The sequence below is a fragment of the Engraulis encrasicolus genome, chromosome 21, assembly GCF_034702125.1.
Source record: "Engraulis encrasicolus isolate BLACKSEA-1 chromosome 21, IST_EnEncr_1.0, whole genome shotgun sequence".
NCBI classification, from domain to species: domain Eukaryota; kingdom Metazoa; phylum Chordata; class Actinopteri; order Clupeiformes; family Engraulidae; genus Engraulis; species Engraulis encrasicolus.
Window position 1 is genome coordinate 7751488 of NC_085877.1, and position 17651 is coordinate 7769138.

General features: G+C 45.6%; 1 protein-coding gene across 7 annotated transcripts in view; it reads right to left on the reverse strand.

The window, feature by feature from the left end:
- Window positions 1-340: 340 nt before the first annotated feature.
- nhsl2 (NHS-like 2) overlaps window positions 341-17651 on the reverse strand; it is a 75715-nt gene continuing 58404 nt past the window's right edge. For all 7 annotated transcript variants that reach the window (XM_063187454.1, XM_063187453.1, XM_063187459.1 and 4 more), the window contains exons 3-7: window positions 11789-11937; window positions 10716-10905; window positions 5710-8361; window positions 4964-5105; window positions 341-4388 (exon numbers count right to left, since the gene is read on the reverse strand). In XM_063187454.1, the coding sequence (XP_063043524.1) occupies window positions 4073-4388; window positions 4964-5105; window positions 5710-8361; window positions 10716-10905; window positions 11789-11937 (3449 nt within the window). In that variant the 3' untranslated portion in view covers window positions 341-4072. The remainder of the gene's footprint in view (window positions 4389-4963; window positions 5106-5709; window positions 8362-10715; window positions 10906-11788; window positions 11938-17651) is intronic.

A 17651-nucleotide genomic window follows, 5' to 3' on the forward strand; every position in this document is an offset into this window, starting at 1 on the left:
AAATAATATGCTATGCTCTGGTTTATAGACGAAAATTGCTCTCCTCCAGGCAGTTTGAACTGCAGGGGTATGCTAAACTCCAATGTTATTAAGGAAAAGTGGTTTTCATGTTCCTCATATCATTTCCCTTTATGTAATTTGGGAGCTGCAATGTCAAGGGTTTCCAAAGTGATACTGGCAGAATACAGGAAATAAATTGCAGAGTGAAGAAGTTATCATTGTCCAGAGAAAGAAAATGACAAATAAAGACATTACACATGAAAAATAATTTATTTTTTATATCTTTATACATTTGCAAGGCATAGCTGTGTTTATATTTATAACAGCTATATTTCCTTACGGTTTTTGTTGACAGATATTCAATAACATGTAGAGTTTTTAAATATGTTTTATTTTTCCAATGATAAAAATAACAAAAATATAATTCCCAGTTATATTTTTACTAACCCACCCAACATTGCTGTAGGCTATGTCTACTCTTGGGGGTGACATTTGTCTTCTATAAAGCTTATTTGTTTTGGCAATCGGTTAGATCATTGCACAGCAAGAGAGCACCTTGTGCTGACTCGTCTCTTCAGTACAATTTTTATTTATTTATCTCTGTGTTAAAACTTTTCTCTATAGATTCTGTCAAGTGGGCCATTTTTTACTATGCCATTGCTATATACATGCTTTATTTGTGGATGTAATATAATTATTTATTGTAGAATGTTTTCGATAACTTTTTTTAATAACAATCATAAAACCATGAAAAGCTTTCGTCCTTTTCTTTGATTCAAAAGGTGCTGAAGGTTCACAGAGGACTTCACTGCTCCATCTCTCTCTCTCTCTCTCTCTCTCTCTCTCTCTCTCTCTCTCTCTCTGCTGTTTAAGTCCTCTCCCCTTCTTTCTTCTCCTTCCTGTCCTCTTCTCCAACTAGCCTTCCTGTGTGCTACAGTCATGCGGGACAACTGCTGTCCCATTGGGAATTATAAATGTCTTTTTCAATGCATCTCTGTGAGTCTTCAGTTGTGGAGTACAGAGAGAGAGAGAGAGAGAGAGAGAGAGAGAGAGAGAGAGAGAGAGAGAGAGAGAGAGAGAGAGAGAGAGAGAGAGAGAGAGAGAGAGAGAGAGAGAGAGAGAGAGAAAGCGAGAGAGAGAGAGGCCAAGAATGATGGGGAAAATGAAGAGTTGAACAGAAGAAGCTTGCATATGTAGGCAAGGTCACTCCACATACAGTACACTCACGTTAAGTTTCATGGAAACACTGCTTCTTCAGAAAGCCTCTCTGTACCATTGCAATCCCCCTCCCTCCCTTCCCTGTTCAATCATCATCCTTCCTCATTATCATCATTTGCGTACGCAAAGCCAGTCCAATGGATTTTTCTAATCTGAAAGTGAAAAACCATGACGACAGAACCATGGTCGGCAAAAAAGATTATGAAATAAGACCATTTTCATTTTCTTTTTTGGCCTGGAGCACTGTTTAGTTTTTAAGAGAGTTCATGTACATGTCAATAGGAGTTTCACTGGTCCAACAGGCCCAGTTTATGTATCCTTCATCCATCCCTCTCTCCCTCTCTTTCTTTTTTTCTTCCTCCTCTCCTGTCTCTCCTCATTTCTTTCTGTATGTACCGTACTCCGGGAAAAGTTTGTTTGGCGATGACGTCGAGTACAGAACAGAGTACACAATATAGTGATTCATTGAAAATAGTGATTACAAAGAGAGTACAAGAGTTTCTCGGCATACTCCTACAGAAGTGCAATACCAAGGCAATTAAAACACAGGGCTCCATGCCATATCACAAGGCAAAAAATGCTTTTGTGTTGTTCGTTTTGTGTGTCGTTTTCTGAACAAAGAACATACAATTTCACAGAACTGAGAGCATTTCAATCTTTCATCATTTTACTTCAAGTCTTCAAATGTTGTAAAAAGCGGTGACTGGTAGAATTGGAGTAACAGAATATTCCTAACACTGTCATTTCTCTCTTCCTTTCATGGTGAACAGTCATATAAGTTTTGTCTATTAGACAATCAAATCATTTTGTCTACTGGATAAACTGTAACTTTGTCTCCTGGACCACAGGTGATGCTCTGACTTGATAGCACCACAGGTTTCTGACTTTTTTTGCGAGTAAGTCACAGCACAGTTCATAGTGAAAATTGATTGATTGCAAGTGCGAACGCAGAACTCTAGCAGGTGCCCAATCAGATTTCATCGACCAGCCGCCCAGAGAAACAAGCCAGGAGCAAACCATAGGCTTATGTGTCCAATACTGCCATTTTGGGGACTGACACTCCCTGGAGTATGACTATAGACTGATTTTCCCCCTCAATGCGAAATGACAGGTGTCTAAACAAACATACACAAATAGCATCATTTCTTGCTTTTATAATGAATGTATCTCACACTCAGTTACCCTGTTCCACATGTCAATGACTTTGGCCCGTTCTGTCTGCACAAACTGAGCATACAGAGTGCATAAAATGTAGAATGGAATCATTATTTTCCCCATGCCCCATCAGCAGAGTAGGCTACACAACATTGCTTATCGGCTGCTCTGATTCTGATGCATGACCCAGTACCAACAGTACAGTACAGTACTGTAGGCAGAACACTCAACACAACTCCAGCAATAAGACCAGAGGCCGTATGTGAATGCAACAAAGAATATGGCAGCATGCACCATTCATGTGTGTCTAAAGGTGGTGTAGGTGGGGGGTGGGGGGTAGAGGGGCGGGTCAGAGGTAAGGGGTTAGGGGCAGGGGCAAAGGGCAGAGGGTAATAGTAGGTTGCGTAACTCGAGGCCGGAGCTGACTTATTCGGGGTCAGATTTGCCTCCTATCTTCCTAAGTTGCTCTGTGTGTTCAATTGTAGGCGCTCTATTTTTAGAGAGATGTGGCACACTTGGACCTAACTTCATATTGGGTCTCCTGAGACATGCGAACCCCCTGAGTGAGTTCCCTCTCAGACAGTCTTTGGACCGCTTCAGAGTCCAAACAAGGAAACATCCTAGTCATCTCACTCTAGTCAGAAACCCTTTTATCCCTACTTCAAGCCCTGATTAACCTGTCTTGGTCCACTGTTTGAAGTGTTAACTTGGCAGTCGGGCACAGTTTCAAGTTCAGATGCGTACAGATTGAGCTTTTCTTGCTAAGTTTTGTTCAGGTCACAGACACATGCTACTGAGTTGCCACTGTTGGCAGTATGGGAAGGCCCATTTTGCTAGCAGTTTCATCAGGTTTTGCATATTGTGTAATTCGGGTGCTTTAAGAGTATGAGGAGTTTGTTTTCAATACACAGTTTCCATTGGCCACGAAGCTCACAACACACAACCATTTTGTAATTTCTTAGAATAAACAGATCTCTAGATAATTTAAGTATATACTGACTGTATGTATAGCTTTATACAGATGTACTGATATTCAAAAGACATGTCTATGGCGTTTTCTTCAATCTGACAAAATAATATATCGTTATCTGTTTTGTTTTTTCCTTTGAATGAAAGTGCTTTGAAGAATTATTTTTAAGGTTTCATCAGGCTTTGTATCCCTAACACACTTCATGGAATGTGTGAAAACTTGCTCGATTCTTTTTGTGTGAGATGCATAATCCATTTTTTCCATAATTTCATTTTGTTCCGTCCTGCAGGCACAAAATTGATTTTTTTGATTTTGGCCATGTCTGGGCGATTTTGGTCCTTAAAAGTTTACTGTTTAGTTCCAAAAACATCCCCATTGCGCCACAGATGTATTCAGCTCCATAAAAAAGACTTTTTCATGACTTGCCGCTATACATTCTCCAGAGGAAAAGAGGACACCTACAAACGTATGTAGTTCCATTCCAAAAACCCTATTCCAAAGAGCTCCCTCTTCAAGACAAAAAAAAACCTCCACCACCACTTAAAGCATTTTTGTTCAGAAGGTGGAATTAGAAAATGAGTGAATAGTGGTGTCTGATTTGAGAGTATCCAGAAGTTGTAGGATCCTCTTGAATCATTCTCTTTCCTCTCGGCGGAGCAGAGTAGATGAAAACACAATGTGACAATTCAGATTCAGCAATACCTCCTGGTTGCTTACTGGCTAACTCACTCACTCCTGGGGTGACTTGGGGGGGTTAGCCGTGCCAGAGTCAGGCTCGGGTTGGGAGAATTCCGTGACACGGCGCGCCAGTGGGTTTGTGCTCTTCAGAAGCTCCATGGCGGAGACGCGCGTTCCGCTGCTGGACTTGCTGCCCTTCTTCTGCAGCAGGGCCATGAAGTTCTCGTTCCTAGCACTCGACCGGGGCGTGCTGCCCAGGGTTAGTGTCCGCACATCGCTGCTGCTGCTCTTCACCGGCGAGACCAGGTTCTGACGACTGCCGAACGAGTCCACCGGCTCCTTGCGGCCCAGAACCTTCCTCTTTGACCTGCGTCAACAAAAAAACAATATTATTAGCATTAGCACTGGTCTGCTGAGAGGTGTAACGGATGCCAACTGGCGGAGTTCAGCAAGAGAAACGTTAGTAAACCTCCCTCCTGAAGAACCATACAGTATCTGTAGCACTGAGCTAACTGTCGGGACCTTTAGCTCCATGGTATCGTACAGTGCCTCCCATGCCCAACTGGAGCATGAACTGGTAGGCCACGGGTTCCAGCCCAGAGTGGCATGCTAGCACAAGATGGCCTCAGTTGAAGAGACTTCTGATGTGACAACATACAACAAATGCATGGTAATGTTCAAATACTATGTCTGTCCTAGAGATACACATTGAACAGATTTTTCCTATATAGCCAGCTCTACAGCTTGTCAACTGTGGTCCAGCATGTAGGGTTATGATTTGCAAAGGGCAAAAACGGGGAAAATAATCAGAGTACATTGTGTACTGCAGAGATGGTGACAAGGTTGACACGTACTGTAGTGTATGTGCATAGGAATGGCTCTGGCGCTTCTTGTCCAGATTAGCTTTTCTTTACTAACTCCAATCTCAAGGTTGTACAGTACCTGTGAATGATGGTGAAGAGGTCCTCTGTGGTGTGGGGAGTGGATGTGTGGGCAAACACGCCATCCTCTGTCTCTTCAGTTATGTGGAGTTCATGCTTGTCCTTGCCAGAGCTGCTTCCCTCCAATGCAGGTTCTGGAATTTCTGGGGGAAAGGAGACATCAATTAGTCAGCCTTGACAGCCTTGACAGCCTCACAGTCTATGAAGGCCCCACATGAATGTTTTTTAGTTGTTCAATTGAAATGAAAACTCTGTTACTACCACAAGTCATACATCAGGTTGGTTGTATGCATTAGCCTACATTCATAGCACTCTCTCTCTCTCTCTCTCTCTCTCTCTCTCTCTCTCTCTCTCTCTCTCTCTCTCTCTCTCTCTCTCTCTCTCTCCTCTCTCTCTCTCTCTCCTCTCTCTCTCTCTCTCTCTCTATCTCTCTCTCTCTCCTCTCTCTCTCTCTCTCTCTCTCTCTCTCTCTCTCTCTCTCTCTCTCTCTCTCTCTCTCTCTCTCTCTCTCTCTCTCTCTCTCATATGAATCCCAGATATAACAGTTGTAAAACAAAGTTTGACATCCTGTCAAATCCTAACACTTTGTAGCATAATGCAGTTACATGCCATGTTTGTTTTACATCAGCTTTGAATACAGCCCAGAGACTTAAACTGAAGCACTTAATCTATTAATTCTTAATGCCATTTTATGAAACAGTAAAGCACTCCTGGTCCGTGAAAATATTATGTTGACCTTTAACTCACCTGCTACTGCCTCAGCAGACGACGGTTGGTCTGAAGGAGGACCCGAATCCACAGGAGAGGAAGGAGTGACGGCAGTGACAGGAGGAGGGACAGGAGTGACAGGAGAAATGGGAGTTAGCGGCGTGACAGGAGTGAGCGGTGTAACAGGAGTGAGCGGTGTGACAGGAGACAGGGGAGTGATGGGAGGAGACAGAGGGGTGACAGGAGACAGGGGAGTGATGGGAGGAGACAGAGGGGTGACAGGAGACAGGGGAGTGATGGGAGGAGACAGAGGAGTGACAGGAGACAGGGGAGCGATAGGGGCAACAGGAGTGGCAGGAGTCTCTGGTATCTTGACTACTTGGCTCTCCGTGTCCTGCTGAGCCTCCTCTGTGGGTTCTGCTACAGGCTCCGGTGCAGGGAGTGGACACTCCGAACTGCTGCTGGAGGGAGAGAACAGCTGCTGGTTGGCGACCCCGTTGAGTTGGGAGGATGACGGGGATGGTAGCAGCAGGACGCTGGGCTTCTTGGGAACCGGCGGCGGCACTTTGGGACGCTTCTTATCCAGCTCCGCTAAGCAGGAGATGGTGACGTGACTGGGCAGGGTCTTGCTCTTGCTCTCTTGCTCTTTCTCAGGGCTACCCGGGGAGAGAAGATTGTCCTCCTCCTCTATGGGGATGCCATGCTCCAGATCGAACTCAGGCAGCGGAGGAGGGAAGTAGGACTGGCACTGCTGCTCTGGGTTGGCAGGGGGCAAGGGGCTTACCGGGGAGTGAGGAGGCCTCTTCGGTTTGGGCTTCCTCACCACCATGTAGATGTTGCCCATGGGCACGGGCCGCTCCACAGGGGAGGCCGGCGGGGACTCGGACGCCAAGGGTGTGGCAGAGGGAGACTTGAACATCAGGTTGAGGGGGCGTTTCGGCAGCGGTGGCTTCACCGCCACCGGGGGTTTGGGTGGCTTGGGGTCTGGAGTAAACGGGGGGCTGAGATCGCGTCCTTGCTCCTCCTCGATGATGTCCGACGCGCCATCAGGGCTGTCTTCAAGATCGGAGCGGCTTACGGAGCGTAGGCGTATGTTACGCAGTTCGTTCGGGGTAACTACGGGCAACGTGGACTGACCGGGGCTCTGCTTGCCCGGTTTGCTCGTGGCGGAAGTGTCAGAGTGACGACGCCCCGCTTTGGGCTTGGGCTTGACGGACGACAGATCCAGCTGGTTGCTGGGGAGCTCAAAGGACAGACGAGACCTCGTCTTGTCTTGTGGCGAGGTGGCCGGCAGCGAAGACTTTCGCTCTGGGATTTTGGGACGCATCTTGCACCCCAGGAAAGCAGGCCCAGCGTTTGGGGTGGTGGGTGGAATGGTGGGGGTGGGCGTTTCAGACTGGCTGGAGTACCCGCTGGATGGAGACATGAGTCCAGGCGGCTTGAGAGGCGAGGCCCTCACCTCAGCCTCAATGGAGAGGTGTGACGGGGATGTTGACCTGGAGTCGAGTGACTCTGAGCTGCCTTGTACCTTAATGCACTCGATCACTGTCGTGCCTGTTGCTGTGCTGGAGCCTGACAGCGAGTGGTATGCATCATTATTGGGCTTCCAGTCGTTCAGTTGCCATGGGGCAGGTGGAAGTGCCAGTTCTGGTTCCTGCTCTGGGCCTTGGGCTATGGTGTTGTACTCAGCACGGCCCATCGCTTCCTCTGGCTTTACCTTGACTGCCGTGAAGAACTCTGGGTGGAAGGGCTCTTGAAGATGTTCCCTCGGAAGGTGGAGGCTCTTGGGTCGGCCATCTCTGAAGTGCTGGCTCTCTCTACCCCCACCAGCTTCGCTCAGGCTCTTCGCGAGAGACACGCTGCGTACCGGTGGGGGCGGTTTCTTCTTCGATTTCTTCAGGGAGATGCTACGCGACCGTATTCGCAAATGCCCGTCTGGCAGCAGATCGGGGGCCATTGTCACTGACATGTTGTCCGTGCTTGTGCTGTCCTCCGAGCTGCCACTAGGGTAGTGGAGGGCGTACGCCTCTCCCTCATGAGGAGCCATGCCAGCTGTTTGGGCATAACAGTGCATATTGTCAGCTGAGGAAAAGGACCCAGAGTCAGTTGGCGTAGAAAGAGAACGCTCGCGAAATTTGAAAGAGTTTGGCCGTAGCGTCTTTCTGTCCTGCTCGATGTGCCCATTTCCTGGCGCGAATGAAGCGCCCTCTGTTTCGCTCCGTCTCACCATGCCATGGCAGTTGGCGTGCCCCTGGTGCTGGTGCATGGGCGGTTCATTGATGGACGTGTAAGAACTGGAATATGAATTGGAGCTCCCTCCTGACATTGTTTGAGGAGGACATGCCAGCCCTCCTCCTCCTCCTCCTACTGCACCGTTGGAGGGGGACGGCTTGCCCATGGAGCCGGGGGCCAGCGCGTAGTTGTAGGAGTTATTCCAGGCCGGGGAGAAGGTGGATCCCTTGGGTCCGTTCCAGGAGGTGTTGGGGCACATGAGGGTGGCCTGCTCCATCATGCCAGAGAGGGTTTTGGGTGAGGGAGGTACGCTGTGCTCCAGGTCACTCTGGGTCTTCCTGACAGGGATGTGGTTCTCGTCCGGGTTCTCAGTGCTGCAGGGCTGCAGGGAGCGCGGCTGGGAGGAATCTCGAGAGCAGGCACCCTGGATCAGGTCCACGGCCAGAATCTTGCCGTCATCTGTAAGAGATCACATGAGAATACATTGTACATGAGGAGGGAGCAGGAAAGCAGGAAAGTACAGTACGCTGCACAGATTTTATGTACTTCTACTATGACCTTGCAATAAAATGTGGAACAGATACTACTACATCTCCACCTGTCCAATATTCTGCTGCTTAAGCCTAATTTTCATGAAAGCAAAGATGACTAATTTCCCTTGAAATAGTAGTAGTCTGGTGCAGCATATTATACTACAATATAACGCAACATCACTGCATTTAGATGCAAGGAGCACTTCATAGTTTTATGCTAAAATGACATACAGTATGTATGAAGAAGCATCAAGCTGAGCGTATTTCCACAAAGTAATGCACATATAGCTTCTGCGGTAATTTGATGGGATGTCTAGGCAACCGCACAGATGTCAAGATCTCTTTTTTCCCCAAACGAATGAACCGTATTAAAATGCAAATCAACAGATCCCTCCATGAATTACTGCATAACCACAAAAGTATAAATTATGCCTCATCCATAGGATCAACAGGAATATTATGGTAGCAGTTTTGTACTCAGAATAGTGAAGGGAACATAGTGTTGCGGAAGGAATCTGTATTTGCTAAATAAAATGTTCCGCCACATGATATAAAAGGATCATGTCTCTTTACGCATGTTTCTAATGACATAATACTATAACTAGGAAGTAGGAACTAGGAAACAAGAAAGGTAACTAGGAAACAAGAAAGCGAGAAGGCTAGATACATCATATCTATTAAGTATGCAATAAACTTCTCCCATATGAGATCTCTCAGGGGACAAAAAGGCCAACCTCTCTTTTTCACTGTCATTTCCTTTGCCCTCTCTATTGTGGCACGTCTTTCTTTGACACTGTGATATTTTTTGACAGTGCACCAAACGAGCCTCTCCAACGGTCACATCTCAGAATGTGTGCCACTTTCATTCATGAAAATTCACCTCAGCTCACCACTAATTCTTTGCCAAGTTTCTTTTTTTCCTGCCTGACAACTCTTCCCAACAAGAAAGAGAAAGAACTGGAAGTTGCCATGGCAACAGCTACCTGTTCATCACGGTTGCATGCTGGGAGCGGAGTGGCACCGCTCAGGGAATCAGTTTTTCCCAGAAAAGTCCAAGCTACACATTATTTATGTTTACATTACATTACATTACACTTTGCGGATGCTTTTACCCCAATCGGTTGACAGTTACTTAGGTAGACCTGCAGACTATTGCTTACAATTGATCCCAGAAGCAATGTGGCGTTAGGTGCCTTGTTATAGGTCTATTGACATCAATTATGTTTGATATCTGCTGTTGTGACAATGCACTGAAACAAGTAGCCGAACACACAAGAGAGCAGGTGGGTCAACAGGATGGAGGAAAGAGCATGGTGAGGCCACATGGACAGGAAGAAGTGTGTGTGTGTGTGTGTGTGTGTGTGTGTGTGTGTGTGTGTGCGTGCGTGCGTGCGTGCGTGCGTGCGTGCGTGCGTGCGTGCGTGCGTGTGTGGAGAGAGAGAGGAGAGAGACCAGAGCAGACGGAAATGAACATGACAGTATCAAAAAAGAAAACAGATTGAAAGACATTGAACGGAAGTGACTGAAGCTTTGGAATGTATGAATAATGCTGCATAGAGAGGATGAGACCGACAAGAGCTGTTCCTGTGTCAAACCACGTTTGGTCCTATCCAGAACTAACAGATGACACGACTGTCACAACGAACTGACAGATGAACAAGACACTGAAAGGAAGGTCTCTCGATCTGCACTAGTAATTACCATTATCACTTCAAATTATTTAATCAACTCACAATGATGACAATATTAAGCAAACTCACTCTGACAGTACGCAGACGATATTTTCACACACGTTATCTCATCTTCATCACACAATCGGTGTGACCAAATATGTAAACAATATGTTAACATGTACAACATTATATTAACCCATTTTAGCCTGATGACTCGTATATGTTGTTTAATTTTTGATGCCTGGAGACACATATAGGCTGCATTCAGACTATAGAGCTTTTAGCTTTTTAAATAAAAATGTGGGTATGTTACAGCTGAATGAACACATTCTAATGCAAGATGAGAGTCGTAGGGTTTAAATGCAACTTATTTGATGTTTTTATGTGCATCAGAGGCTAAGATATTTAGATTTTTACAGACCGAGGGCAACTTTCCCAACAATGGTTTAGGCATTCAGCAGGCGTTTTTGCAGGTGCTTCAGGCATCAATGGGTTAATCACACACAATCGGGCTGACCAAATATGTCGACGATATGTTAACATGTACAACAGCAAGAATGATCTTAATCACACATAATCGGAGTGACCAAATCTTCTGTGCCCTCACCTGTCACGTTGATGGGCAGGAGCTGCGTGGGAGTGCTGCGGCCCAGGCACCAGCGAGGTTTCTCTGCGACAGGGGGGCCCAGCGAGGTGCTCCAGCCCAGGATGGGGTGCTCTGAGCCAGGGGTGAGCTCTTGGGCACCGTGGGACCCTATGAAGTCCGCCTCATCCTCGCCCAGCTGCTTATTCGCCGGCTGAGGGGAACAGAAAAACACACAGACACGTCTGGTGAGCAGCAGATACAGATATGTTTTGCAAGGGTCCACATATCTTGAAAGAGTCTGTTTGCAGGTTCACCTTTTCGAAGTCTCATTCACAGGACTTTAACTGTGTGTGTGTGTGTGTGTGTGTGTGTGTGTGTGTGTGTGTGTGTGTGTGTGTGTGTGTGTGTGTGTGTGTGTGTGTGTGTGTGTGTGTGTGTGTGTGCGTGCGTGCGTGCGTGCGTGCGTGCGTGCGTGCGTGCGTGCGTGCGCAAACTGCTGTAAGGCTGAATGTTGTACTCAAGTGTGAGCTACATACTGTATTTACTGCAATGTACAATAATGTGTGTCAGGTCTGGAGGCATGGGTTCGAACACACCCACAACCCTGGTGATCGGTACTCCATCACAGTCATAGAACAGTGTCTCAACACCATGCTTTTATGTTAGTGTATTTCATTAAGTTTGCAACATGGTGTTGATTAGTGTATATTTTAATATCGTCTTCATCTTGTGCACTGTTAAAATCATACATGTAACCCACAAATGTTATTTTTTAACTTACCAACACACAGCAAGTTAAAATTGCAAAGACAATATAGCCAGGGAAATCCCATGCTGCTTTGTACAATCGTTTCAATGTGTAAGAAGACAACATGGCAACAAATGTACACTTAAGCGAGGGAGCCCAATAACGCCCAATAAACAGCCATAGGGTAATCGTAAAACAACACCTTTCCTACAAAAATTTTTGCATAGGTAGCCTCCAAACAATCTCACTTGTGAGTGAGGTGGTCTGGTGTTAACAAGACAATATAAAACATGGGAGACTATAAGAAAGTGTTTGAGAAAACACTCCCAATCCCAAAAGAGTTTACCAGGAAGATGAACTCTGGCCTCTTGTTGTTCAGCACGGCAGGAGAGCGGCTGGCGCTGGTGGAGGAGGCGTCCTCTGAGGAGCTCTGAGACGAGGGGTGGCGGAATGTCTGGCCTGTCACTCTGTTGTCACACAGCTGCTCCTCAAAGTCTGCACACACCAGAAGCCGCAAAAAAACACAAAAGGAAAGAAAGAGTTAATAATAATGATGATCGAACCAAACACAGAGAAAGAGTTCTTGAAGATCAAAACAAACACTAAGAAAGAGTTGAAGAAGATGGTCTACAGAACACAACTTTAATATCTGTTATGCTATTTCACGCCCTGCTTCTCTCTTTCAATTCATTACATCTAATTCCGAGATATTCAGTTTACTCTTTTGTCCCCGAGAGAGCAATTTTTGTGCAGCACAGAATATACCACATGGAAAACAAATAACACGCCACAAGATCGCACAAACAATTGACAGAAGCATCTTTCAGATTTTTCATATTTTCCTCCATTATATAACTTACCCTATAGCCGTGGTAAACACTGTTTCATTTCACTCAGCTCTTCCCACAACAGTGCGTTTCTATAAACTCCCATCCCACATACTGCAGCCATTCCTTCAGTTCGACCCCTAGGACACATCCCCCTACACCCCTCTCTTTTTACCCCTCCCATCTCAAAGCTTCCCACCCCACAGTTGAAGAGAGTGAGAGTGCAAGAGAGAGAGAGAGAGAGAGAGAGAGAGAGAGAGAGAGAGAGAGAGAGAGAGAGAGAGAGAGAGAGAGAGAGAGAGAGAGAGAGAGAGAGAGAGAGAGAGAGAGGGGTGGGGGGAAGTGAACTTGCTCGAGTTGCTTAGCAATGGTGGGGTGTTGTAGGGGGGAAAAATGGAATGCCACTTGAGTCAACAATAGCCTGAGGCATAATCTGCAGGTTACCCAGAGGGGGCAGGCTGTGCACATTGTTTTGCCTTCTTTCTTAAGCCCCCGCTGAATGGTAGACTGAGTTTTTGCAATGTTCCTTTCCTTTTGCTTTGCTTGTGGGCTTAAAAAAATTGAGCCTCCATCCATTTCCAGCCTTCCAGCCAAGATCACCACTAAACTAAAGTGTGCAAAGTGTCCCTTGTGATTTTAAGACAAGACACCCCCCCCACACACACACACACACACACACACACTTGTATTCCTTCAGAAGCTACATTTCTTCAGAACAACATTTCTTTTGACAAAAAAAAACTGACCAAAAACTGACACGTGAGCTTTCTCCTACAGAGTGAAGGTCTACTCCTATTACTACTGGACATGCTGGAGAAGGCCAACAGCTGTTTTGAAAAACACAGCATCTCCCCCTCGCCCGGGACAAGGCATTCCACACCATGGGCTCCATAATCCACTTTTAATGGCTCCTTCTGTACCGCTCGCAGCCAGGTGACTTTCTCTTCCAGTCAAAAGACTGAGCTCTCAGGAAGAGTAAACTTAGATAGGACATACAATGCACAGCAATGGTATCCAGCATCAGTGGTTAAATGTTTAAGGTAAAATGTTGGCATTGACCAAATATTGGTTTATATTTTTAGCAACCGTAAGAAAATATCCTACTCTTGTAGAATATGATATGCTCTACATATCTCAATTCAATTCACTCACATTGGACATGGCACCACCAACAGGCAAAACATCAGACTAAAATGTAGCTGGACTGACTGAACTTACCAAAGTGCAACAGTGGAGAGACAAGCGGATCAAAGGTGATGCAAGGTAAGAAAGGCATTTGAAGGCAAGGGGGAAGCATGCAGGACAACTGTGAAAGTACCGATGTGGAGGTATTTTCAGACACACCTCCTCAACCTCCTCCCCCCTTTAACTGTTTTGCTTGGGGTTTGTCAGCTGATCACCAACTGGAGACAAACATCTCCCACCCAGAACAACCAATCAGTGTCGCCCCTTCTTCTTCAATCAGCCAATCATTAGCAATGTCCAGACGGGCCGAATCTGCTCATTAGACATGCACCCACGGGCTCATAAATTGAACTGTCCCTGATGAAAACAAGCAAGTCCACCCAATCCATAATAACAAGCTGGGGCTCCTAGGCCCCCTTCATATGAAAAATTGGGTCACTTTCCCTTGTGTCCCCTAGTTAAGAAACAAGGGCTGGGGGTTGGGGGGGTGCTACAATGCCTCTTTTCTTGTCTATTGAGGTCAGTTGATTGTGTTGCTGGTTGCTTGTTGCTCTTATTTGTCTTGCACGCCATTTTCCCATAGTCACTGAACATGTACAATCTGAAGTCTTCTGATTTGTGGGTGTAGAAGATGAAACGTGTTTGGGTCAGGTCAAATACTCCATACCCAGAGAACCAGCTAACCTGAATGAATTCCTCACTCAGGGCCCATTATGCTCTTGTGCCCTGCCATACTACTACAGCCCAAGGCCTCCACTGTGCCGTGACCATTGAAAGCCCTGCTCCCATTCCAATGTCATTGAAGCATGCATACAGTATCCTATATAGTCTCTATGTCCTCACATGCATACACAAAAACAACAGCCTATCCAATCCTTTCAGTGTTTATGTCCTGAAAATGGTTTCCTACAGCCTATGCCAAAATCATACATAAGCTGAACAAAAGCAGTTGATCAAAACATTGCCTAAATAAAACATTCATAGAGCGTTGTTGAAACTTGAAACCATTCATTATAGATAGGTACTGCAAAGCCAGCTGCTAACTACGCATGTACAAACATACCAAGTTTGTGTGGTCAGTTGGCCACACACATTGACAATAACTGCAAGGCATATTACATTACAGCACATTACACTTAGTCAACACTTTCATCCAAAGCTACAAACAGTTATTACAGGGTATTGGTTTACAGTCCCTGGTGCCTTGGCCACAACATTCGAACTTGCAACCTTTCAATTGCAAGACCAGCTCCCTAACCATTAGACCACAGTCGGCCACATTAGAGGCCGTGGCTGCCCACATATACAAGGTCCAATACAGACGTGACTAGGGTCACCACCTCTGTCTGGACATTTCCACAACCTAATCGGCTCTTTTTTATTGCAAGTAATGGCACTTTTCATTCAGTGGTCAGGGAAAACTATTCCCCCCCCGACAGACCATACCATTAAAGGAACAGTCCACAATTTCTGGAAATGTGCCCATTTGTAGTGATATTACTTCCTTAGTATAGTATCACTGAACTGAATGGGACCAGTTGGCGCCAATGGGACCAGTTGGTGCTACTACGTTTTTGGTATCATCCAATTCAATGATCCATGCAGAAAAGTGATCACCAGACCCGAAGGTAAAACTAAATTATTTAAATCGAGGGGAGAAGTAAAATTAACATATTTCCAAAAATGGTGGACAGTTCCTTGAAAGAAAAAAAAACCACAGGACAATTAGGTGAAAGCGGAACAGGTAACAACATTAGCCGTGTCAGCTAGGGATCATTGTGCTAGCATGTGGACAGGTTCGCCCTGGGGTGTCAAACTTACTTTGGTTCAGGGGCCACATACAGTCAATTTGATCTCAAGTGGGCCAGTAACGCAATTGCAAAATATTGCAAATTTCTGCTTCATATAGGAATCACATTGCTTGTTGATCATCTTGAGGTGGATGTAAGCGGGTATATCATGAGCATTCACTGTGAATAGAAAAAAAGGCAACCTACTACATCACACTTAAAAGAATTTCAGTCATCTTCAAGTAGAACTCAGCTAATAGAAATTACATTCACCTGGGCCTGCTTCAAATTGATAAATAGTCTATCACAAAGTCACTACAATACAAGCGAACGCAATAAATGTTCCTTAATAAAATATGGGCTTTTTCTTTTTCAGGAACTCCACCGTAGATTGAAGTGAAAGAGTTCTACCACTGAATAAGCCTTTTCAGTTCAGCACACTGATAAATGTATTAAACCATATTGTCGTTCACATGCCTCAGTTCAGGATGGTAATTTGCCCTAATTTGCACGCCAATTGTCTCTACCTACTCCCTAAGTGTTGTGGTGAGATTGTCAAGTCTTAGCTTTCAGTATAATATTACATCCTCCATTGAAGTTCTGACTTTTTAACATAAACATGGCAGCTTCGACACTCTGCACATCGACACCAATTTCTCAACAGACAGTGATATTCCTTGGGACATATTTCTCACGGTAATTGTGCTGGTGAACCAGTTGATTTTCTCTACTCCAAGTTTTAATGAAGCTGTTTTGACAGCTTGTGACCAAAGTATGGCTCTCAGACACATGTGCTGCGAAATACAATTTCCAAGAAGGCATTGCTCAGACAGATAACAATGAATTCATTTTTTATTCTTAGGTCTTTCCACATGTCAAATTTATTTACTCCAAAAAGGGCTTTTACAAGTCTGTAAAACACAGCTGACATGTCACTTTTTCTCTTCCTGACAACAATCGACTACTGTATTTTTAAATTTACACTCGCCTACAGTACAGTATACTGTGCAACAGATCACTAAATGGCAGGTAAGTGTTAACAGACAGTTAGTGTAGCTTCTCAACATAATCAATACGTGAGCTGCGTTCATCTTCTCCCGTGAAACTCCAACCGCAAAGCCTATCCTGATTAGTGGGAACAACCAACTTTCTCACAATAGTCTTCATCGATTAGATTTCAATTGAACTGAATGAGCAATGGGCTCATAAAGGAGAGAAGCTGCTTGGCTTTATAGGGGATCTCACACTATTACCAACTGTTCACTGATTATTGTTCAAGCTGTCAGTAAGAAGGCAAGAGTCTTTCGCCAGGTAGGAAGAGGGATGCTGCTTGGTGGCTTTCACCATTTCACCATTCTGGAGATTGGGAGAATGTTGTGACAGGTGGGCTAGTGTTTACCACCATGGGCAAGGCAAGGGAGGAGAGGACAGAGGAAGACCAGAGTCTGTTGCAAGATAGGAGAGGAGAGGGAGCGTCACTTGGCTGCCTGCTCTGGGTGATTTCTGTTGTAACATATTGGGTAGTGTTATACTGTTGAACCCAGCACCAGACAGCTGCCTTCCTCTAGTCTTTAGCTCGGTATGTCGTCGGATGATTCTCTTCACGTGCAACAGTAGCGAATCTCGGATGCAAGCCTTTCTCTATGTGTGTGTGTTGACTAGCCAACCGAATGAGTCAGACACACAGACCCCCCTATAGTGACAGGGTAGCCATACAAAAGTACACACTGTTCATGGTGAGTATCAAGGGCTTCACTATAGGTTATGGAGTGCACACAGACCGCTGACGATGTCGCTATGCACTCACATCATGCATAACGACAACACATCCAAAAATAAACACAAAACCGAAGTAGGATAAGACAAGCTGGACAGCAAATAGCATCCCATCCTGTATCTGTGTCTGTCAGCATCATCAATCAGCTGTGTAGGACTACGGCTAGTAGAGAAGGCTAAGACAAACAGATCAGGGGAACAAATACAGAAGAGGAAGCGAGGAAACAATATGCTCATGCAATCGATGGGCATCTACATTGATGCATCCGTTTAATTGTATGGACAAGGATGGAGAGGCAGAAGAGAGGAGACGAAACCTATTAGATCACATGCAAGGGTAGGCATGAGGATGAATGAGTCACAGGGGCAGCGATGGAGGCAGGAAAGGAGGGAGGGAGAGAAAGAGAGAGAGGGAAAGAGGGAAGCAAAAGGATGGAAAGAGAGGGAGGCGGCAAAATAGACTAAGATCGACTAGGAGAGCAGGAATACAAATAGCTCTCCTCAAAGACAGCAAAAGGCACGAGAGGACACTTGCGTCGTTTACAGACGGAGCACATCAACAAGCCCTGTGCCAGCGCATGGGTAGGCGTGCATGAATGCACAGGAAGACACACTCACACACATGCACACG